This window comes from Pogona vitticeps, chromosome 1 (assembly GCF_051106095.1).
Source record: "Pogona vitticeps strain Pit_001003342236 chromosome 1, PviZW2.1, whole genome shotgun sequence".
Classification (NCBI taxonomy): Eukaryota; Metazoa; Chordata; class Lepidosauria; order Squamata; family Agamidae; genus Pogona; species Pogona vitticeps.
The window spans coordinates 21400536-21425789 of NC_135783.1; the positions used below are offsets into that span (position 1 = coordinate 21400536).

Consider the following 25254-nt stretch of genomic DNA (forward strand, 5'->3'; position numbering starts at 1 on the left):
CACCATGGATTCCACTTAAAACTGCTTGGAGGAAGTCTATTCATAAATGTACCAACAACAACAAAACACCCAGTAATATTATGGGTTGTGCAACATTCTTAACTTCTTTTTCTCTGATTCAAGGTGTTCAGTATACCAGTTTTGTTAACAAAGGGAAAGCATCTGCTTTCACGGACTGCTGCTTATGTTACAAGGTACAAACAAATGTGCAGATTTCAGCGAAAGATTAAGGGAAACATCTTAACAAGTAAGAGTTGTTTGCCTGGGGAGACGGCAAGTTCACCTTCACTAGTGACAGTGAACCTCATTCAAGGCAGGTGGAACCTTTTGGTACTCCACATGTTATCTTGCAGAATTTGTACAGAACTATACCTATAAGATAAGCATTTTACAACATCGTCATTCACCCATGTGCCATGTACACGACTTTTTAAAGGCAAAAAAAGGCAAATAAAAAACTCAGCTGTGACAAAAAACTGTGCTAACAAATCAGCTGCGCTTTCCTGCTGTGGTATTTTTTTATCTCAACCAATGGGGGGACAAAAGCTTCCAGGCTGTTTTTTGGGGAGCAGCAATGCTCAGAAACTAAAGTGACATGTTGTGGTTGTGTTCAGGGAAGACACTAGATTCTCAGTGGATTCATGACATACAAGACTCCTGACCCTAATTCTTCTGTTAACTCTCAATACTTTGGAATTCCTATGTGGTCTGAAAATACCAAGTAGTCACTGAATTTAAGGTTTTTTTTTTAACCTTCCTAAATGATCAACTAGAAGCCACCACATCCTATTGTCTAAACCCAACATTGTACTGGTATTCCAGAGCCATCTTGATGGAACATGTTTCCTCCTCCCATCCCCGATAATCAGTGGGCCTTTAGGGATGTGCATGAGAGGAGGATGAAACAGGGAAGGGGATTGCCCCTTCCACTGATGAAAGCCCTTCTACAAACAGATGCTCCCTGCTGGATTTATGGATATATTTGCAGACCCTGCGCTATGCAGAGATTTGGATTAAATGTCTTTCATGATACCTGTGAAAAAGTTCTAAAGTTCCTGACAACAACTAGGTGTGAGTTATTGCTAAAAGCCAACCCAATTCATCCTGAAGGCACCGGAATGCCTGGTAGGACGTAGGACGTTGCTGGCTAACCCTGAATGCTGGCAGTTCCCAGTATAGCACCATCTGGTTATTAAGACATATAGGGAATTAACCTACAGTCACTCTGAACCGTCTGAAGTGGAGGCTGTAAACTGGTTATACTTCACAGCGGCATTTCAGAGAGAAGTCAAGACAACTACGTGTAGAACTGTCTTGTGGAAGAATCTAGTGGAAGGCCCAACGGATTGTCTGAGTAAGGGGTAAATAAGTGCAAAAACTGTTAGAACCCAGCGCAAAGGGGGACTTCAGATTTCAGTACTTTTTTAATGCTGGCAAGTACGTATTATGTTCTGCATGAGCTCAGAAATTTATCTACGTTTATTCGTAGGTCCTCTAAATTAGGACAATAGGTTAGCTAGATTTCTTATTTTATGTGTGGGTGTTCTTTATCTGTTCTTTATCCTTAATTACTATAATTCAGCCTTTCCTCACTTATGGAAACTGGCTTACTAATCTAAAAGGATTTTCTCTTTTTTTGGATTTTTTTACTTTTTATATTCTTAATAAAAATAAAATTCTACATGTTGGTGTGTCTTTTTGAAGTGTCAAGCTCCCCAAACAGTGTGGTCATAATAAGTCCAGAGCTTAGTCATTTGGATTGCTACCATATAGTTATATTGAGTTTTGGTCTTCCTTGCATGACTGGAAAAGAGTGGATTAAATTTACTGGTTCCAGGTCAGGGTCAGCAACCCCAAGCCAGTGGCTGACTCAGGCTTCCGGTACTTAGCCAAGATTGGCTGCATATCTGTGGAGATTTGGAGAAACCCAGTGGAAACAGGTGTAGGCTCACACAAAACCTTCTGGTGGCAGCTACCATTTACTTGTTACGTAGTTAGGGCTACCTTTACAATCCCTTTTAACCAAAGCTTGGAAGGGCTCTGATTCTGGACTAGAAGCCCCAGAATCCTCCAGCCAGCTTAGACAGTGTATTCCCTCCCTCCCACGTAGATTTACATTCTGTGCAAACTAGCCTGTCTAAAGTGACTATATGCAGGGAAACAGATGTGTGGAAGCACTTTGTTTACATGCCATGGTTCTCTTGGAAATTACACCACAGCCTGCAAGAATCTGTCCTCCATTAGCAGCCTCCAATCTGTCTACTTGGAAGAATTCTGTATACTTTCAAGCTGGAGGTATTTCTTGAAGGTGTTCAGCTCCTGGAAAACAGTGCTCTTATAATGAGCATGATTAAGGGCCACTCCTCAATTTCAAAACTTTTAGGTACATGTTTTATGAGTAGAAACACCCCCCCTTGTGGCAGATAAAGAAACAAGTTCAGCTCAATCTATCTTCTCATACACCATTGGTTCCCAATCTTGGGTAACCCAGGGGTTCGTGGACTGCAATTGCCAGAAGCATTCACCATTAGCTGTACTGCCCAGAATTTCTGGGAGTTGCAGGCCAAGAGCACCAAAGTTGGCAACCACTGTCCTACACTGACTGGTTCAACAGAAATCCACTTTTTTTGAAACCAGAATATTTATATTAACAGCCTTCCCCAATCCAGTGACATCCAAATGTGGTGATTATGACTCCTATTACCTCACTTTGCATGTTTATGAAGTGATGGAAGCTATACTCCAACCTGTCTATGGTCACTGGCATTATGTTGGGAAAAGCTGTGTCCATGCAACAGAGAAGAGAAACTGTATTGAGGCTTCTTATAATTCAAAATGACAAACTGACATTTGGATTAATGATTAATCTACACTTCTGTGTGATTAAGTGGAGAACAAGTCTGAAATCTTACGCACAATTAGCTGGCAGATTAGTTGCACTGAACAGAGGATTGGCACACACTATGGAGGTCTTTAAATAAATCCTTTAACCTGGGTTCCCAAGTACATCTCCTTCTGGATGCACCTAGTGCAGACCTGGGCAAAGTGCAGCCCGAGGGCCACATACGGCCCGCGAGCCGCTCCTGTCCGGCCCGCAGACAGTTTTGAACATCAAAACCATTTATAGCTTTTTGTTTAAAGTTGATCAGTTGCTTATCTTTAACATACTGCAAAAAACTCTTTAGTATTTGTGAAGATTAACAAGTTTAAAATAAAAACTATCATGACATCACTGTTTCATTTCATTTTTAAGTAAAGTAGGTTTGGCTCCCAAACACAGTTCAGATTTTTCATGTGGCCCCCCAACAGAAATTAATTGCCCACCCCTGACCTAGCGGCACATATCAGGACACCACTTCTGCTATGGTACTTACCCCCCTCCCCAGCATTAACTAAACATATGTCTGGGGTGCTTGTGTCACTTTAACATCCCTTGTGTTTCATCAAACAGCATTAACACTGTAGCAGAGTACTGTAAGCCTGTGATGCATTTTTATTGCATTTATTTATCTGATGGTCTCACATCCTGCATTTCCTTCCAAGTAAAGCCAAGGAAGCCCAGGATAATATCAACACTTGGAAATGCTACTTTTTGGATGTCAACTGACTGGGAGATGCCACTGACTGGGAGATTCTGGGGAGTTAGTCCAAAAAGGAAGTATTTCTGAGCACTGAACAACATAGAGAGGCTGAAATTCTGTTGTGCGATTCTGTAAACAGGGTAACACTTACATATGAATTGCCCTACGTTAAGAAATCTCTGTAGATTTTACCTGTTGCAAACTGAGTTGTGTGACAAAGCATGCAATAGATGATGTGTATGGAAATTTCTTAACATGGCAATTCACTTCCAAAAATTACACCACTTGTATAACTGCACTACAAGATTTCAACCAGCATTACACAAAACCGTCTACATTGGCTTGGGCATGTCGTGAGAATGGCTGATGGTCAGATTCCAAAGGATCTCCTGTATGGAGAATTAGTGCAGGGAAATCGCCCCAGAGGGAGACCACAGCTGCGATACAAGGATATCTGCAAGCGAGATCTGAAGGCCTTAAGAATGGACCTCAACAGATGGGAAACCTTGGCATCTGACCCTTCAGCCTGGAGGCAGGCGGTGCATCATGGCCTCTCCCAATTTGAAGAGACACTTGTACAGCAGGCCAAGGCAAAGAGGCAGTCCCGAAAGAAGCAAAACAAGAGAGCTGGACAGGGGACAGATTGTATTTGTCTTCAATGTGGAAGAGATTGTCACTCTCGAATTGGCCTTCTCAGCCACCCTAGACGCTGTTCCAAGACCTCCATACAGAGCATGTTACCATAGTCTCTCGAGACTGAAGGATGCCTACACAAAACCACATTCAACATCAAGTCATCTGGGATGGCAGGGCTGTTCTCTTTACCTACCCTCTTTTCAAGTGAGTCACATAGGCACTCTGCAGGGCAGCTTCCAGGAAGTAAGGCAGTTCAAAATCTGAAGCAGATGCATGCCCTCCTTTTATGCCTCTTGCATGCCCATTGTTGAAGCTCTGTTAATGCAGGTGGAAGGGGAAAATATATATCATAATTACAGAAGAACAGGGACCACCATTTGTTCAAAATTGTCACAGTTTTTCTCTCCAAAGCACAGACAAAATGGATAACATTTGAGAAATGGAATGAAGCAGAGAAAAGGGAGAAATTGCTCTGAATTATTCTTGCCGTTTCTTTATGGCAGTCTTGACCATTTTTGTGCTGTTTTCACAGTGGCAGCCAATGCAAGGTGTCTACATTTATCTGGAAACTTTCCTGTACTTCTAGTAATATTCTACAGGCCTACATAACTTGGGCCCCACTGAGGAGTTATTTAAAAGGCCTGGGTAAAGAGAAAAGGGAAATAATATCCAAAGAACTAACAGAGCCATTAGCCGTGAGTGGCAGGCACCTTGCAGATTTTCTGTCTCCTGACCTTCAGGAAAGTCAAATGGGCACTTTAATGAGGCTTCTGTTTACCTTCTCCAGTTCTTGCAGGAACACTTGGGCAATCACACAAGCCTTTTCAAAACAAGCCATGACTTCTTCCTCTCTTTCCGAGAGCCTGGCCCGAGAAGCTATTGAATTAGGGGACCGTTCCAGTGCCAATCCTGCAAAGACACAAAGAATTCCCTTTTAAAGGCAAGCTGAAAAACACCATGGGATCAGCTGCCATTTAATGCAGCCTTCTGAGTCTGATACCCTCCAGAGGTGCTAGCCTTCAACTCCTACCATCCCACAGCCAGCTGGGACGGTGGAAGTCCGACACATCTGAAGGGCATTAGCTCAGAAAACCTGATTAATGCATCACATTCTGGCCCCTTCCTCCATACATACAGAAACACATGTACAGTGGTGCCTCACTTGACGACGATAATCCGTTCCATTCAAATCGTTGTTAAGCGAAATCGTCATCAAGTGAAATGAAAAAAACCATTGAAATGCATTGAAAACCGTTCAATGCGTTCCAATGGGCGAAATACCTCATCATGCAGTGAAGATCCTCCATAGGGCGGCCATTTTCCGATGCCTCTTAAGCGAGGAATCCGTCCTAAACGCAGTGGGGAGCCATTTTGCATAGCGGGTGGCCATTATGAGAGCCGCCGATCAGCTGTTTGGAAACTATTGTAATGCGAAGAAGCGGCTCCCGAAGCAGGGAACCGATCGTCATCAAGCAAATTTTTCCCATTGAACCATCGTTTTGCGGTCGCAATAGCAATCACAAAAAACCATCGTAAAGCAGATTCGTCGTTTAATGAGGTAATTGTTAAGTGAGGCACGACTGTACTAGGCAAATTCTGAAGTGACTCACACTATTTCCCCACCATTCCTGAAACTATAAGCAAGAAATGAGGCATGGGCAGAAGACAATTTAGTTCTGCCAGTAGATCTCTGACTGATGTGCTGCAGATCACCAAGGGTTTCTGACTCACACTTATTTCCCAGCTGGTGACAATTAAAATAAATAATAGGCAGGAAAAAGCCAAGAGTGGCTTCTTGTCCTATGAAACAGACCTGCCAAGGTAGTTCTGTTACTGAGCTCAAACTCTTGGAATCAACGTATGAACAGAGGCACCCTTTGCCATAATTCTTTAGCATGCACCTGAGCAAGTATTTTACACCTGTTGATATGTCTCAGGATTCTAAGGAAAAACCCAGAAGTGTACCTTGCAAACCTGAAGTCTACCCCAGGCTAAAGTATATAAGAGGGAATGAAAGAACAGAAAATAAACAAAGACTGCAAAGGCTTTGAAGCACAGATCTGTCTCTTGCACGCAACTCTATAAAACAACATATAAATTGCTGCCACTAACACAACATACACATGTGAGTTATCTGTCCAGATCACATAGCTCATTTCTGTGCATGCAATATTTAGGCCACGTTCAGCACATAATGGTTTTATACTTATTTTTTAAAAAAACACTGGATAGGAGATGCAGTTCCAACAATAAGGCACTCCCACGCCATTCTTTTCCAATTAGGATCCTTTACTTTTGTATGCAACAGGTAAGTTAATTCCCTCTCTATCTTCTCCCAAGGGAAATGTGACACAGCTGAGTAGCAGAGCACTTGCTTGGGGGGGGTGTCTTAGGGTCAATTTCCATACACCTAGGGGACAAAAAGAGCCTATTTCAGCCCAAAATGTTTCAAGGAATGAAAAAAATTGAATTGTTTGGGGCGCTGTAGTGTATTTGGCACTTGAGGACGACATGTTGCACATGCATGGGCTGCACAGTGCTCATCCGAGCATTACAACAACGCTGAGCTAGATGGCCCATTGGTCTAACTCAATGTCGGGCAATCTGAAGGCAAGGCTTAGTTTGTTGTTGTTGTTTAGTTGTTAAGTTGTGTCCTGCTCTCTGTGACCCCATGGACCAGATCACACCAGGCCCTCTTGTCTTCCACTGCCTCCCGGAGTGGAAGCTCCGGGCTTCCCGAAGGCTTCGTTATCAGATCACTAAAAGTATAAACTAGTTTTCAATTATGTATGAGTTTTCATCAGGCTGGGAATCACAGAGATGTGGGTGATGCAGAAGATATATAAACGTTCCAAAAGTTATAGCTAGATGTGCATGCTGAGTTCCTTTGTTAAATAATAACTGCATGCCCTCAAGTCAATTCTGGTGCATAGTGATCCTTTCCAGGGTTTTCCAGGTAGAGAATACACAGAAGTGGTTTACTGTTCCCTTCTTCTGAGGCTGCCCCAGGACTGTGCAGCTTGCCCAAGGCTACACAGGCTGGCTCTTCTCCCAGGAGGCACAGTGGAGAATTGAACTCCTCACCTCTGACTCCAGGCATATACATAAACCACTGAGCTATGCAGCCAGCTTCCTTTGTTAAAGGCAAGTTTCGAAACGGCGGCTACAGTCAGAGGTGTTGGTTTCAGATGCCACCTCGGATGGCATGGATGGGATCATCTCTCCCACTCTTTTTAGACCAAGGCTTGTTACCCTCAGCATCCTCTGCTAATCAGGCAGCTTCCTATGTGTCTTCTCTTTTTTTCTTTTCAAAATTCCGTCTCTCAGTCACTCCTACATCCATACCACACATGGCCATTCTTCCTCCATCGTGCCTACTCAGCGTGAACGCTGCACAGAATGTACAGAGGAGGTGTTGGGAATACGGGGGAAGAAATCCCTTCTATTTATTGGTATTCTTCCTGTAGGATCTGATCTTTGCAAAACGGAGCTATCTTTATGCAGAAGACAAAGCGTCAGCCACGTCATCAATCTCTCAATTTCATACACACTGTGATACACACGTCACAAGCAGAACCCTTGCATGTTCAGCCCATGAAATGTCACATGTAACCAAAATATCTGAACATCCCCCCCAACCCCCCTGTGGTTTCAGAAAAGAACTATCTGCACCAAATCCTCTTTTTAAAATCAAGATACTACACTGAAATATCCACATGGATAGTGAGTGTTCTCTGCACAAGGCAATATGTTCTCTCTGTGTGTACACGTGCACATGGAAGAATAGGGATTTAAATCTGCTCAATTACGCACAGGTTAGGCACAGAGACAAAACGTCCCTGATCCCCTCGGATGTAAACTACGGTAGGTAAGAAGGCTTCAACTCTACAGCAACTGCCCCCATGTGGTCAGATACCTAAACTGCAACAGGGAATGCATGAAGAAAAGTAAAGCATCCTCACAGCTGGCCCTTTTCTGGACATTAAATGTCTTTCAGTTTCGAATATGACCTCACCTGACCATCAAAGGTCTTTCTGGTATGTTTCTGTGCATACTTCATTATAAATTCATCTTTCGTAACTACCTATGGTAGAATCTTCACCCACTTCTACTTTCAGTTAGATATCTTTCTATGCCATCAAATCATGTCCAGATGATTTTATCAATAACAGCCCTGCCAGGTTTTGCATCATAAAGGCCATGGCTTTCTTTACTGAACCAATCTACATCATGCTAGGTCATCTTCTCATTCTGCAGCCTTCTAACTTTCCCAATATAATTGTCTTTCCCAGTGAGTCTTGTTTCCTCATAATATTCCTGACATATAATAACCTTATTTTAGTCATTTTCACATTGGGAGAAGTTTAGTCTTGATATGTTGTAGCATCCACCTATTAGTCAGTCAGAGCCTTTACTGGCACACACACGCACACGCACGCACCCACCCACCCACACACAAAAATTACATATGCAAGATAACAAACAAACTATTCGCGAAGGCTTTCCCACAACAAACAAACTATTGATTAACTGGATCTGCAAATTTGTTATGTTTCAGTCTGTGGCTCCTCATGGTTCAAAAACGTTTGCCATATTCTCCACTGTAACGGACTCTCCTTTTGGCAGAATATATCTCACTGTGTCACAATCTGAAGAACCTCTCTTCTTTAACAAAAACGGGTCTAAATATTTCCTGTGGAGATCTGTATAGAATGGACAAGACAAAATCATGGGGGAGAGTGACTCCACTCCACCCAGCTTGTAGAAGCAGCACCCCTCTCTGTTTGGAATCCCACTGAATCTCCCATACACCACTGCCAATGGAATGGCATTGCGTCTAGCAAGGGTAAAGGTCATGCATTTAGCAGGTACGGATACCGTGCTGGTTGACCAGCTTTGATTGGACTCTGCAGACTCATCAGCAAACAGGTCTTATTCGCAGCATTCTGCAGTTCCTGTGCTTGTATGTCCAATAGCCTGCATCTTATCACTCAATATACTTCCAGTTGGGACATCAAACCCAAAGATTCTATCACAATGCCCATCAATCTAGTTTTCTTAACCGAACTGGATTATCCTATGGGGGCAGTCATGTCCTCTAGAAGTTGATAAAGCAGACTGTCCTGGTCTGAACTATAGAAGATTCTTAGCCAAATTTTTTATTGATCTCAACCACACCCTTGTCTTTATCAAGTGTTGACCCACTTCTAGATATAGAGTGGCATAGGAGACGCATCTTGCATCCCTCATCTGTAAGAATGAAGCTTGGATCTGTTCCACTGAGCAGTCCACAGCACCTATTAGTCTTTCTAGCAGGCCCTGGTATCCAAAAAGCTTCCCTCCACATTTCCAATGAATCTACTTTTTCTCTGTCAGCTTTCTTCACTGTCTAGTTTTCACATCTATCTGTACACAATAATGGGCAATATCTCATCTTTAACTGCCTTACATCCTTACTTTAAGGTGCTTCTTTAGTTCCTCCATAGCTGCCCCTCCAAGTCTCAATCTTCTTCTGATTTCTTGGCTACAGTTTGTGTCTGTGTTGGTGATTGAACCAAGGTATTGAAAATCTTTAAGTAGAAAACCTTACAAAGGGATTGCCATAAGTTGGAATCAATGTGACAGCACATTATTATGCTGGTTGGGTAGCTCAGTGAGGTGGAGCACCTGGAAAGTATCACCACAATCAGATTCAACTTGCTGACATGCAATTAATTTTTAAATGTTGGCAATAGCTTCCTTTGTTAGGAAGCTTTGAGAGCCGGCTTAAAGTAAATATTTCCTCTGTTTGGAAGGTCAGGTCCTTCCTATACTGAAGCACCTATAAGTAGGTTACTGAACAAATTCCCACCAGCTGATTTTCTAAGGCTTGGTACTAGAGATGGGGCTATTCGTATTCGTAGATGAATACGAATATCTGCCCCCCCCGCAGGTGGGAATAACAAAGGGCCAGCCCCATGGGGATGGACTGTCCACTCATCGTTCGGCCGCTGCCGCAAGCGCAGCAGAACCTTCCTATCGCGCTGTGCTCCGCAATGGATTAACCACTCCGCAACCTGGCAGAGAGGCTTGTCATCCTGCCTCCAGCCAAGAGTGGCTAATCCATTGCAGAGCATGGTGCGATAGGAAGGCACTGCTGCGCCCGCCTACGAATACAAATACTCCCATCTCTACTTGGTGCCTACATCCTCAAAAATGGGATTAGCCTAGCAACTCTGAAGTCTATGTGGTTCCTCAAACAGAGATGGAAAATATTGCATTTTTGGAATATAAGTTCCAAAATCCTTTACAAATGTGCTGTGCCCTACCCATTGGCCCAATCTGTTCCCTTCCCACCACCCTATTATTTACCTACATAAACTCCTCTCCTCATGAAGTAAGTCCTATTTATCCTTTAGAAATATGATATTATCTTTGATTAGCAGAGATCCCGGAAAAAGGGGAACTGAAAAGCATTTGCTGGTAGAGGTGGGCAAATGCTTTGCAGCTCTGCTCGAGTCCTTTTCAAAGAGACAGTTGGAGTAAAAATAATTCAAATAAGTAAATACAATGTGTGTTTTTGGATTGTGCTGGGCCAGGAAATTCTGGGAGTTTTCATCCAAAAACACAAATCTGCAGACTTCTGGTTACAAAGCACTGGAAGGAAATGGTGAGACAATGGGATCTGGTTCCCTGACTCTTACCCTGCAGAATAAAAGATCTACATTTAGATCAAAGGTGAGTGGCTCACAGCCTATGGACCCTACACAGTCCCTCCGCACCATTTTTGTGGTCCTCAGCACTCCTGCCTCCGACTACTCAACAAAATACTTAGATTTTAAAAAATATATATACATATTTTGCCCAAAAATCCCCTTGTACCGTTTATAAGGTGTGGGCGATAATTCTTCCATGTTTTGAGTAGGCAACCAGTCAACCACTTGATTTAAAACTAAAAACACACTAGAGGCTTTTCAATTTTAAAATATTAGCTTTCAATAAATTCATTTTTCATTTAACAGAAACCCATCATAGCAGCAAATTTATAGTATCTAACCACTGCATGAATTTATTTCTGAAAAATGCAAATTAGCACTGGTCCTCTTGGTCTTCTTCCCTTGATGGTGTGTTGTTCCGCCCCCCCCCCCGCCCCCAGCACATCAAGAAAATGGCCCTCAGCCCCACTGGGATCATCCACCTATGATTTTAGACCTTAAGAACACTGTCTTTTTTTTTTCTTTTCGATCAAGGCTGCATTCGTATAAGTCAATGATGAGAGATATGTAACTTCTCTTTAGAATTTGGAACTTGATTTTAAAATCAGTGAATTTAATGCCATGTCAAAGCCATCCTTAACTGATCAATCACAGGATGATGCTCTGGGATACAGGGTATCTTTCAACCACTGCTCTGTTACAGATTGCTTCTGCCTCTTATTGCACTCATTCATCTTAAAAGTTCTTCAGATGATGGACTACAACTCCCATCAGCCCTAGGCAGCACAGCCAAGGGTGAGAGATGATAGGAACTGTAACAACATCTGTAGGGCCACATGTTGCCCAATCCTTGCTTTGGACAGTCAGGGGTAGCATGCTCAGAAGTAGGCTCAGAATCATTTGTAGGTAGTGCCACTTCTTTCCCACCCAATCCTACCTCTTTCCCCCTTTCCTGCCAGGAGAAACACAACCAGAATTATGAATAGAATATTGTCAGAAGTAGTGTAAAATATGAGTTGTAGGTTACTCAACGCTAAATTACAGCTTGAGCCACATTAGCAAATTCAACTTCCTTAAGGAACTGAATCTTCTACAATAACATCTAACACCTGTGTTACTCCCTAGAGAGCACTTATTTTTCCCCCACTGCTTGTTTGTTACCCTGGTCAGGATGTAGCAACTCTCAAGGGGCTGTCATGGGATCTATTTGGGATAACCAGCCAAAGGACACAAGTGTCTCTGTCTGTACATTACTGTAGCCAAGAATGGCTTACAGATCTAGTTACACCAACTGATCTAATCTTATGAGCTACGTAATAAAAATGACTGCTAATGCAATTTCTAGGCATCTATGCTTGGAAAATAGTGCCATACAGTTCTTAGGAACCTATCCTTTAGTGGATTCAAGTCCACAAAATTGAAAACATAATCGGTTTCTACATCAATAGAATATTACATAATCCTCTACTGTTTGCGTACAAGAGACCAACACAGTAACTCATCTTGAATCCTAGTCACCACGTCTAGGAATACAACGTAAGTCTCATGCAGGGTGGATTTTATTTCAGTCAAATTTATTTGAATCAAATCAAGACGTACCTCCCCCGTATGAACCTGTTCAGGTGCAATAACCAATTCTGAAACCTTCTTCCAAGCCCATCTGCTGTTGAATGTACAGTAAGGTAAAGGTAAAGGTTCCCCTTGACATTTTCAGTCCAGTCATGTCCGTCTTTAGGGGGCGGCGCTCATCCCGTTTTTCAAGCCACAGAGCTAGCGCCTGTCCAAAGACAGTTTTCCATTGTCACGTGGCCAGCGTGACTAGCGAACGCCATTTTACCTTCCCACCGAGATGGTACCTATTTATCTACTCGCATTTACATGCTTTCGAACTGCTAGGTTGGCGGGAGCTGGGACAAGCGACGGGCGCTCACTCCATCGCTTGGATTCGAGCTTATGACTGCTGGTCTTCTCACCCTGCAGCACAGGCTTCTGCGGTTTAGCCCACAGCGCCACCATGTCCTTTCAAAACATACAGTAGTGGGCACTAAACAGTGGGTTTTTGTAATTTATTTATTTATTTATTATTTATTTTAAATATTTTTATCCTGCCTTTCTCCTTAAAAAGAACCCAAGGTGACTTACGTAATTAAAAAGACAATTACTGTATTTAAAAGCTAAAAACAGTAGGTATATAAATATTTTAAAAGAATTAAACAAGTATTACATTAAAAACAGTAATAAAATCAATACTGAAACACATTTAAAACAGAGCATAACATCTATTTAAAAACCCCTCTCAGACTGCCAGTAATTAAGGGAAAGCTTGCCTGAATAGATGACATCCAGAATTAGAAAAGCCACTCAATATAAGTCTGGCTTAGTCAACCACTGTTCATCTTTCAACAAGGAGCTACGACTTTTTCAATTATCTTCTTCTACTACCTCTCTTGGTTGTCTACTATTACTCGCAACTGAGAATTGACAATGGCTGATTGTGACATTATGACTGTTTCTTTATTATTATGATCCTGTTGATGTTTTATGACAGCTTTTATTGTGGATTTACTGATCTAGGCATTTCCAGCCATCTATATTATTTCTATATGGAAAGATAGGATATAAATGTCAGATCTAGAATAGTGGTGAAGAGTTTGAAAATTCATTCCATGTCCTTCTGAGAAATCCTTGTCTACATCCTGCAAATCACCCAGAGATGTACCAGCAGGGTTAAACCTATGTCCAGCCCATTCTGATCCAGAAGCTTCCACATGCTTTGTTAAAACCAACACAAAAACAAGCCATTGCTTAGTAATGATGTCATGGAGCAGAAAAAGCTTAAACATCTATCAAACCACAGGCATTTCCCACATACAGAGAGAAGTGACAAAGATATTCTACTATCAAAAAGCTGTCCCCAAACTAACAGAGCATATTAGTAAAACATGCAAATCCACAAAACAGTGGCCCCTTGAGATCAACCTGCACACATTAAGTTGACTATCAATGTACGAACTGTTCATTCCTATGGTACTGGTAGAATTTTAGTGTTTATCTTTACATACCAATGGAAGGTCATCTCAGAGTTCCCATTCACCTAAAAAGCTGGTAGGCATGCTGAAAAGGAGTAGAAAGTAGATAGATAGATAGATAGCAACTATTTCAGCAACATTTATAAGAAGCACTGAAAGCAAACAAAAGACGACTATAAGAGAGCTTTCTATAAAAAACAAAAAAAGTACCCAGAAAAATTAGCAAGACAAGTGTCCCAAGCAATCCTGCGGCATCCCTCCCTCCAACAGAATGAAACAGAATTGAAGGTGTCAGAGAGCTTATTTTTCATTGTGAAGGTTTTTTTTGGGGGGGGGGGATGATAGCAAGGACAAAATATAAAGTGTTACAAAGAAGAAACAAAAATCAAATGCTCAAGGTAACTGGCCAAGCATTATTAAGAAAGATTAGAGGCTACAGAAAAGAGCCAACACTAGGATGCTACGACTATAAAAGTAAGTGCTGTTTTGCTCTGCTTGGAAAAGAACATTTTGCTCAGAAGTCAAGTAATGGTGTGACTCCTACTCCATACCAGCAAGTCAACAAAAGTCTTCAACTTTTCTAGACCTTTAAACCTGCAACATGGGATCCACTTTAAATTATTGCTATCCAATTCCCGTTTTCCCAAAAATAAGACCTAACTTGAAAGTAAGCCCTAGTATGATTTTTCAGGATGCCCGTAATATAAGCCCTACCCCAAAATAAGCCACAGTTAAGTGAAACCCCGCCCTCCACCATTGTGCAGCAACCATAAGAAGATGACATGACTGTATTTGAATAAATGTAGATTGTTCTACGGTACATGGGGGGAAATCCCCTGAAAATATGCCCTAACGTGTTTTTTGGAGCAAAAATTAATATAAGACCCTGTCTTATTTTGGGGGAAACATGGTACTACAACATTACCCCTCTTTCTCTCCATAGCAGCTTCTTGTTTTTCTGCTTTTTATCTGTCTTTCCTGGGAAGATTTCCACTGCAGACATGCTTCGTAATTCTTTGTTTGAAGCGATGGGAAACACATTCCGTGATGCTACGTGATGCTACTTAATGTCATTCAGAAGAAACTACTGTACTTTTAACATTATGCAAACTGATTTTGCAAATCATCATCCAAAACACAAATAACTCCAGTAAGTGTGGACAACGTATTTACCTTTGATAACAAATGCTTCAGATAGTAGCCGCAGCATATACAAAGGCTTCTTTTCTACAACCATATCCTCAAGACCAGCTCTCACATACATGCTAAGAACATCTCTGTAAGAACCCTCCACATAATGGAGCTTTGCTAGGATCAACATTGCTTCTGTCATGTCTTTTGGCTGGTGAAAAGGAAAAACAACAGACTGTCAATGATAATGATAATGAAATGTAATGATACATACAGTGTGACTGTTTTGCTTCAGAATTCGATTTGTACCAAATAGTCAAGCACATTCATATACACTCCTTGTGAATCTTGATATACTGAGAAGTGCTTAGCAAAGATTGCTCCATTAACTGAGTGAAATGCACACATGGATCTCTTTCTTCCACTGAAATTAATGAGCTAGCTGCTAAGAATGGGGATTTCTAGAGATCCAGCAACAATTGAAACACTTAAGTAATTAGTGGCTAGTGGGAGAAGTCTTTTTTGCCCCTAAGTGCAGTTTGGTAACAACACTGCATCATGACATTATGTTTTCATACTGGGTCCTTCCATAACAAATGGAAACACCATCAAGCTAACTGAACTACCTCTCTAGTAGCTACAGCAGTAGCAACTTTCTTTTTCTAGTTTAAGAAAGTAAATAAAAGGGCAAAGAACAAAACCACCTGCTGTCATAAATACAGAGATCTCGCTACCACAAATGCACATATTTTGTTATCTCCATCTAAGAGGCACCAAAAATACCCCCACACCTTTGCAGAGCACAAATGGGGGAGGGATGGCTGACAGTATATCCCTCTTTTGCATTGATGCATGAGCTTTAGCACTTGTGATCTCACTTTGGTATTAGTATATATGATGCAGAAAGTTTTAATGTATTGACTCCTAATGAAGAATGGTGTGGGGTTTTTCCTCTAAAAGAAAAGCCCTGCAAGAAGGAAGAAAATAGCACATTTCCTGGGCTCATTAAGAAACACAGAACCTGTGAAGAAGAAAATAATAATAATGTTGAAGGAGCCCATAATTTTGTTATCCAAGCTTTGTAACTATACATCAATAGCAGCATGTGAAACATCTATATTTTTCTGTCTGTTAGGGATGCTTACCGGCAATTTCCCTTGATTCAGAATTCCAGTCAAGTGCTTTTTAGCATCGCTCATTTTGGGCTCATTTTTTTCCATTAATGGAATGGCGTCTTTGATTTTGGCAAGGTTCTCTTTCAAACACAGCTCCAGCAGTGCCTCTGCAACTAGTAGATTCCCATAGTCTTCTGTAAGACACAGTGAATGGAATAAAGAAAAGTTTCACACAGTGTCATGTTCCCATACATAGCAGGCCACAAAGATAAACGTCAAATCGTAGCCACTGTATAAACATTTCCTTACTCAAGGAAGTTCTAACCCTGAGTGCCAAAGATGGAAAGCCTGCATGATTCTCTGTTAACTAGGAAACTTTTTATAATTCTCTCATTTTGCCCATTAAATGTGATCTGGACCGTTTTTACTCCTATTAATATGAGTTTTGCATTATAAATTTCCTTAAGATATAAGAGAGGTATAGAAGAAATCATGTATAGTACTAAACACTCTCTTTTTTAAAATTCCATTATTTATTTATTTTATATGCTACCTTTCTCCCAGTCAAGTAACTAAAGCATATTTTAGCTACATCAGCTGTCTGTCATTCTAAGAACCTGGGGAATGCCAAATATTGTGGTTTGGTTCCAGATTCAGATTTGTGAGAAAGACAAATAAATGGATCAAATCTGCCTCCGAGAGTAGACTTTTAGTTTAGATGGGTAGGGCAGAAATTTAAATGAATGAATGAATGAATGAATGAATACAAACTGACCCTAGAAGCTCAAATGACAAAATTGGGGATTTAAATCAAATCATGACTCCATTCTCAAATGCATTTCAGTTAGAAAAAAATGAAGCCTACTTCATCTGGATCTGCTTACTTATCCTTTATTTACAAATTCCTGTCTATACTTCTTGAGCGTTCTTCTGATGTCTCATTATAAAATATAAAGACAAAACATGTAAAACAAGTATAACTACAGTAACACAGCAGTCTATAAAAAGTATGAACCAGCTTCTAATAACAGCATCAGTTAGCATCAGCCATCAGAAAAGTCGTCCTAAACCAGCAAGTTTTTGTCAATTTCTTGCAAAACAGGCATCCCTAGAAAGAAGTAACAAGGAATCTTTGGTCTTCCAGATGTTTTGATCTTCATCTTCCAGAAGCCTAGCTAGAAAGCCAAGTGTAAAGGACTGACGACACAGTAGTCCAAAGCACTGAGAGGGTCAAAGTTTCTCTTCCACACTTCCAGAAAAGGAAGTCCAAATTACTGTTCATGGACATGTTACACACAACTAAGGTTTCAGTCACTTACCTGGAAATAATTCTGACTGAAAACAGGACAATTTATTTTTGAGGAGTTTACACAGGATTAGATTGTGATGTTGGGAAAATGTGAAGGCAAGAGGAGAAGGGGACGACAGAGGATGAGGCGGTTGGACAGTGTCATCGAAGCTACCAACATGAATTTGACCAAACTCCGGGAGGCAGTGGAAGACAGGAGGGCCTGGCATGCTCTGGTCCATGGGGTCATGAAGAGTCAGACACGACTAAACGACTAAACAACAACAGACTGTTACATTTATATCCTCAGTTAAAGCCATGTTTGCTCAAGCTCCAAAAAATAGCCGAATTAGATTTAATTTAAAGATGTAAAGATAGCAAATGACACACTCCTGGAAATGACTGTACCATTTCATACTGATGTATCATATAGCTATATATGTTCACCCTAGTAAAACCTTGTTAAACTGAACGTTAGTACAGTAGGGAGAAACATTTACCCTTCATTTTCTCATTGATTTGCTAGCATTTTATTGTCGGGTGAGTTGTAGTTTTAGAACAGGATAGTAAATGCAACAAAATGTGCTGTCTGAAACGGTGCCCTCTTTCTAGGAGTGCTTCTACTGCTTATTTCAAGTGTTCCTTGGGCTGTAATTCCAAGAAGCCAAGGAATGTTGCATTGCCACTAGGGAAACTATCTGAGCCACTATGATTGCAGAGGCAATGATCTTAACTCACCATATATTGCTGATTCACTGCAGCAATATATCCTATAAACACAAGCAGGAAGGACAGATTAATGCAGCCTCTTAAAGAAGGGCTCTGCTCCGATGGAATTACCTAAGCAAATTCAAAGTTATTATTTGCAGATACAGAAAACTCTCTTGCCCACAACAGCCTCATTTCCATGGAAAGGACAAGACTAACCATACAAAAGCCAGAGTTTGGAAGAGTTGTCTTTTTATATATATATAGGGACTGACACATGTTTTTCCCATTTTTTCTGTCTTGCATATAGCAGTGCATGGATATAGCAAGTATGCATGCATGCTTCTGGCTAGGGCCTCCTTGTCAGTTTAAAATTGGCTGTATAACCCCTTCAGAGAAACAAAATGGCTCCCTGGCCCTGCTTTGAAGCAGAAAGGACAAGCTTGCACCTGGTGAAAATTTTCTACATCCCAGACCCTTTTTTAAACTGAAAGCTCTTTTCGATTTAAATTATATGATGTTCTGTGATATGACTAAGATAAACATAGCTGTACGATGTCTCCAAAAGCTGAAGAAGAGAGACCACATAATCTTTTCTTCTCGCCTCTTCTTTTTCTACCTCATCTGTGCTGCTGGGCAGGCAAAGATGACTTAACAGGATATGAAAAGATGAATCATCTCCACTCACTCAATCTTTCTCTCTTTCCAGCCACCTCCCTGAGGAGATAAACAGCCTTAAAAAGAAAAGACAAGTGCCTAAAGTTTTAAAAGATGCACACTTTTTAGAACTAGCCAATCTGTCGTCTTCAGATTTAAAAACGTTACAAAAACTGATTCAATATTTCAGCTTTTCCTCAAAGAATGCTGACAAGAGGTCCTGTTGAGGAAACATTGTTGTATACAGTATTTATTTTTATTTATTTATTTATTTGATTTATACCCCGCCTATCTGGCCCACCGGACCACTCTAGGCGGCTTCCAATATAAAATCAGATAATAAAAACATAGACAAATACATAATAATCCAACAGCAACAGCAGTAAAATAAAGAAGGAAAAGTAAGAGAGAAATCAAGAATTGGCTGGAGGGAAGGCCTGGATAAATAACCATGTTTTTAGTTGGGTTTTAAAGGTGCCCAGTGTGGCAGTACTGTAATATAAGCATACAGTAATATAAATATACAATATATTTACATTACTTAGACTACTAATAACTGCAAATAATGAGAGTTTTATAAAGGCACTAAATCACCCCTGCTTTCAGCTGGCTCCTAGCCACAAATTCTGGGCAGCAAAGCCAGCCACTGCATCATCATAGCAAAGCTGGGTCACTGGGGCTTAGCAGAGCCCACACCAGCCAGCTGATGGGCAGTGATGGGCACTTTTAAAAATTTCTGGTATCTGATATAGTGCTTGCATCAGATAACAGATTTTTTAAAACAAGGACAGAGGCATTCACCTGTGGGGAATTGCTTTCAGTGAATTGATTCCACATCGTGATTAAATAAATGGACCTTTGGTGGAGAAGCAAAAAAACTTTGCTGCTGTTGAAAATAAAACAACCCCCTTTCAAATTAATCTGCACCTGCACATTCCTCATGTAACCATCCAAATTTAAATCAACCTAAAACACATTGAACCCAATTTAGAAGGGGGGTGTTAAGTAATGGGATAGACCAGTAAGTCGGAAGCCGCCACCACATCATGTGACAGCAAACATTGTATTTTAACTCCATTGACAATCCAGCAACAATTATTTAGTATTAAATGTTCCCTTTCCTGATCCTGAGGTTGCCAAAGGCTTCACCAAGGCAAAATGAAGCCCAAGGGAACCTTGCAACCTGAAAGGGAAGCTTTCTCCAGAGCCCAATCCAGGTTACACTGGTGTAAATCTACAGCAACAGAATGTTGCCCATTGTTCTACCCCATTACCACAACACTGCTCGCCATCCCTGGGCTGTAACCGACATTATAAGGTCATAGGTATAGCAAGAAACGACACAGGTGAGTGAAATGTCTCTGTGGTGCAATTAGATAATTTTAGCCTCTGCAGTTAATAGTCTAACAAAAGTGAGGGAGGCGTATTTTGATTTTTAAAAAATTGGTATTCCTCTTGCACATCCTTCAAAACATGGTAATTCAGCTGTACCATGGCTGGGGGCCATCCTACTGAAAGGGGCCTTGGATGTCTCCCCAACCTTGTGCTACAGAAGCACCACTAGACTGCCAACCAATGAAACAGTCCTCAAAAGACCTTTCAGCCTGCGCTAGTTCTAACAGGGAGAAGGAGTGAGTGTTCATTCATCAAAGAATCAGGTGAGCTGCTCTGAATGAGCCACCTTTAAGCACAGGATAAAACAGAAAAATGTAGAGAGGACTTCTCCTCCAGGAGAAGGCCGGCCATCTGTGACACAAAATGAACTACAGTAGGTGTGCCTCAGGCAGCAGGTTGGGGGTGGCGCATAAATGAAAACCAAACTGTTAGTGTTTTTTTAACTTGTTACTTCCCTTACTAGGGATGCTATGTTCCAAAATAATTTGGCTCATTTGGGGTATTATGCAAGTTGCACACACAACACCATCCACATACTGCTCCTCTTTACACAGGAAAATGGTTGGGGCTGGCCCTGCCCTTCACGGTGCAGATAGTCAATAAGATACAGGGAAACTTCTTCCCTACTCAGCAAACCAACAGACCAAAGTGATTATTGCAATCCTGTAAAGGTCGAATCCAGAATCTGGTCCTCTGAGTTAATTGGGAGTTATTCCCAGTTCAACGTAATATCTAGGACAACAGACCTAGCTGCTTTCCTAAAGAGCACAGCTCCGCCTGGCACAACTTAAAACGAGTAAAATTTGCTGATTTCCTTTGAGGCTCTGCAGTCAGACAGAACGACGACTGATTTCCCAGTCGGGAGCCTTTGCATGAAAGGGACAAAAGGCGGCAGCGAGTCTGTGGGGAACTACAAAATATAAAATTGAAAAAAAAGACAAGAGAGCGAGAGAGCGTCGGGTGACAGGTAGCCCCGGCGCGTAAATCGGATCAAACCGATGTGTGGGGTTCATTTCTAAGTGAAAGCTGCTTCTCCTCAATGCAAAACTAACCCGAACGGTCTTATTTCAATAGCGCGTGACCGTGGGTGTAACGTGTGAATGAAGTCCTCTCGCAAAAGGACGCGCACGTGGAAAGACGCGATCACTTCATACAAGAAGAGTCGACAAAGGAGAGATGCCAAACGGGCAGGAGCCAGAGACGCTGCTCTCTGATCGGCGCGAACCCAGCCGGAAGAGTGGACCGGAGGTGGGTGGAAAGCAGCCGAGAGTTCCCTCGGCGCACGATTTTGCAAGCCCCGATCCTGGCAAGTCTTCACTTTCGCAGACCCTCGTTGGAGACCCAACAGCTGCGGCTGAATTCGCCTTCCGTTTCCTCGGGCAAAGAAGCCGGCTGGGGCTCCTCTTATTGAGGGATCTCTCTTACCCCCCCCCCCCCAATTCCAACAAAGAAGTAACTTACCCGACGTTTGCACCTCAGGTCCGTGTCCTCCTTTGGCCCCTTTGTGGCGAGGGCTGGATGCCCTCGCCCTCATCTGCCCCACCACTGCCAGCTCCATCTCCCACTGACACTCCGCGCGGTACCTCTCCACCGCCTCTTCCATTTTCAGGTGAAAAGCCAAGCCTCTCGCAGCCATCTTTACGTGGGTGGGTGTCTCCTGCACAACAGGGAAGTCCCGGGCAGGCAGGCAGGGAGGGAGGCGGGCAAAGGCACGCCTGGGGAGCAGCCGGGCGCCCTTCCCCTCCCGGAGCATGTGCAGAATCTTGATTTTCCTGTGGACGTGTTGGGAAAGAGCAGTTCGAGCCTCTTTAGCTACTGGGCAGCTGTTTAACTACAGAAACACACACACGAGAGATCCAGATGTGTGCCAGTCAGCAACTGAGGAAAACCAGCCACGAAGTGCCATCCAGGGGACAGGGACTGGCCAAGGGCTGACCCGGGTGGGCTTCATGAGTTGCAGTGGGGAGGCAGCTTGGGGCAAGGGGGTGGGACTCGACGACCCCTTCCTTGAAACATGCCTCATGACATGTTTTACGTCGTTATGTGCGGTCAAAGTTGGCTCTGACTTACGGCGACCCCCCAAAAATGTGTGGCTTCTCATTAGCAGTCCTGCTCAGCTCTTGCAACATTCAAAGCTGAGTTTCCTTTCTGGAGTCAGTGCATTTCCTTATTTGCATTGCCTCTTTGTCTTTTCCCCAGTTCCTTCAACTTTTCCGAGCACTGTTGCCTTTTCCAGAGAGTCTTCTCTTCTTGTTATGTGGGACAGCCTCTGTTTTGTCTTTTTTGTTGCTATTGTTGTTCCAATGTTTTATGGTTGGTCCCTTCGGATGTTCTTGGATTGCAACCTGCCTTTATTTTCCCCATTTGTTATGCTGGCTAGGGGTGAAGGAAGTTGCAGTCCACAACAGCTGGTCCCCATCTGTTGGATCAGCTGCATCTTAGGCCAGCTTTGCTCTAGGACACTTGATCTGTTCAAATATTACAAAGGCTGTCATACCGAGGAGGGGCAAAATCTGTTCTTGATCATCCCAGAGTGCAGGACACACAACAATGGGCTCAAGTTAAAGGAAGCCAGATTTCTGTTGAATATCAGGAAAAACTTCCTAACTGTTAGAGCAGTACAACAGTGGAACCAGTTACCTCGGGAGTTGGTGAGTGCTCCAACACTGGAGACGTTCCAGAAAAACTTAAACACCTGGTAGATATGCTTTGATTGTATTCGTGCATTGAGCAGGGGGGTTGGACTTGATGGCCTTGTAGGCCCCTTCCAACTTCACTTTTTATGATTCTATGGAATCATGGTCTGAGCGGGGTGTATGCCTCACCCTGAAGTTTTTGGGTGAGGCTTGCTCTGCTTCAATGGCACACAGCTTTTTTGCCAAAGGAGGTCTTCCTCCTCTGTCCTTGGACAGGAATATTTAACCTCAAACCATGACATGAAGATTCAGATTTTTATTTTAGCATTTTCTCTGCCGTGGGAATACAACCAAGGGGTAGATCTCGAGGGGCAGACACACTTCTGCTCGGCACTCTACCACGTCCTGAAACCAAGGCAGAATTCAGCTTTCTTTTCCACGAACAAAACTTCCACATTTCCTTCCCTCCTACAGTGATGTCTCGTTGGTTACTTCACCCCTACCCAGCAGTAGTGCAATGGAACAAAAGTTCACATAATTAAAACCTCCTAGACTTTTTCAGTCGCAGTGGCATGCCAGCCTCAGTTACTCCTCCTACAACTTCTTTGTTTTCCCACAGCTTCAGCATTAGCTGGGAGAAAAATGAATTTTCCCAGGAGTAGTATATTTTTTGAAAAGTATCCCTGTTGTCGTAGAGCATGCTAAAGCAGCTTGATCTTGAATGGGCGATTAACACTCCTTAGCGTTGCAAAATATCTGCTCCTGGAAGAAACAAAAACTGCTATAACTCACTTGTGAATATCAGTTCGACCTTGGTTTTGGATTCTCCTTGGAGGTAGCCTGGCTAAAGCGACTGTCATGATGAGCATCTTTGCTTCCAAATGTACCACTACACCACTGCTTTCCAACCTGCAGCTCTTAGCAAATGCTTTCTGGAGTGCAGTAAGGGACACTTTGCAACAAAGCCTTTTTTTTTGTGCTGGCCCCCAGTGGCTGAAATCCTGTTGTGTAAAGTATGGTTTCAGGTGATTTTTTTAAAGAAATTAAACTTATTTTTACTTTCTCCCCAGATGCTCCCAAAGATCTTGTGGAATTCCATTCATTGTTGGGAAGTGGTTGGGGCCACTGCATGGAGGGGGAAGTCTTAAATTATGGAAATGCTTCCTAATTATGAAAGGATTCTAGGAGAGCCTTAGGACTTTTAGAGGAGAAATTGAAAATAATAATTTCTGAAACAACACCACAGTTGATGACATCACCAACCTTACACAGCATAACTGACTGCAACAGAATTTCAGTCAGTATGTGGAATTCCCTGTCACAGAACATCAGGCAATCTTTGCTAGCACCAATCTCTTTTGGGGGAAAACATGCTTTCTCTACACAGCCTTGGCCAAGATTTGGGACACAAACTTGTGGTTCTTTAGTTGTGTGGATTTTGTTCTACCCTGGCTTTCTTGCCAGGTATGTTTTTCTTATTCCGAACGTGAAGTGAAATGAAATATAATAAAATGAAAGGGTGATTTTTAAAAAGTGAGATGTATTTGTTGTTGTTTTTAGAACTCACCAACAAAGACGTCTGGGAAAATAAAAAAGCAGGGATCCACAACCTCTGGCCTATCAACTGAACTACAATTCCCATTATCCATTGACACTGCCAGTGGTATCAACAGCATCAGCGCTAGTAATTATATGAAGGTGAGATTTATTCATTTCTCTCCTGCTGAAGTCCTGAGGAAAACTCCCTCCTTTGAGAGGAAACGCCATCTTGATGCCAAATGTGTGAAGTTCCCCGCCTAAAATGAACAACAGCTCCCAAGGAGAGATCCTGAAAAATAGAGCAGCAGAGGAAAGTGTTACTTCGCTTTTCCCTCCTCCCTCTGTAATCCTGGTAATTATTAATTTCCAAAAGAATTAGCCCTCTTTAGTCTGCTGTCCTAAAAAACAAGGAAGAGCCATATGACACTATAAAGAGACAATAAACATTTTTAAATATTTATTTAGTTATATCAACTTTCCTAATTAAGAGTGGGATTTATTTTAGGTCTGGAAACTGAAAAACTGTGTATGCCCTGAAATGAACAACAGAGGGGTTGCTTTACCATTTTTAGCATCAGCCACTGAGTCACTTTGTGAGTCCTTTCATGCCCTCCCTCTGGAAAGAAAAGCCAAAAACCTGCAGTATTTCATTGAACTGTCAAAGACCCAGGCTGTGCTATGATCACTGTATCTTTGTGTACAATTCATCGCTAGCTGCTCTTTCAAGCCAGTCTGGGGTGAGCAAGTTAGCAGACTTAATAATTAAAAACACAGCAGGAAGATCTGCACGAAGAAAGAAAAAACAGAAGCAACTGAGTGCTTATGCATATATAGAGTGCCTTTG

General features: G+C 42.1%; 1 protein-coding gene and 1 long non-coding RNA gene across 4 annotated transcripts in view; one reads left to right on the forward strand and one right to left on the reverse strand.

Moving 5' to 3' along the window:
• Nucleotides 1-21930, reverse strand: part of TTC7A (tetratricopeptide repeat domain 7A) — a 180999-nt gene extending 159069 nt beyond the window's left edge. Inside the window, exons 1-5 of one of the 3 annotated variants that reach the window (XM_020796886.3) lie at nt 21697-21930; nt 16218-16381; nt 15115-15283; nt 4996-5126; nt 4411-4532 (exon numbers count right to left, since the gene is read on the reverse strand). In XM_020796886.3, the coding sequence (XP_020652545.2) occupies nt 4411-4532; nt 4996-5126; nt 15115-15283; nt 16218-16381; nt 21697-21871 (761 nt within the window). In that variant the 5' untranslated portion in view covers nt 21872-21930. Of the gene's footprint in view, nt 1-4410; nt 4533-4995; nt 5127-13974; nt 14019-15114; nt 15284-16217; nt 16382-21696 lie in introns of those variants that run through there. The other 2 variants (XM_020796884.3, XM_020796888.3) reach the window with 2 other exon arrangements.
• On the forward strand, nt 21183-24868 carry LOC140704318 (uncharacterized). Its single transcript, XR_012083438.2, has 2 exons — nt 21183-21483; nt 24432-24868. It is a non-coding gene; the product is annotated as an uncharacterized LOC140704318 (long non-coding RNA).
• Nucleotides 24869-25254: the final 386 nt, after the last annotated feature.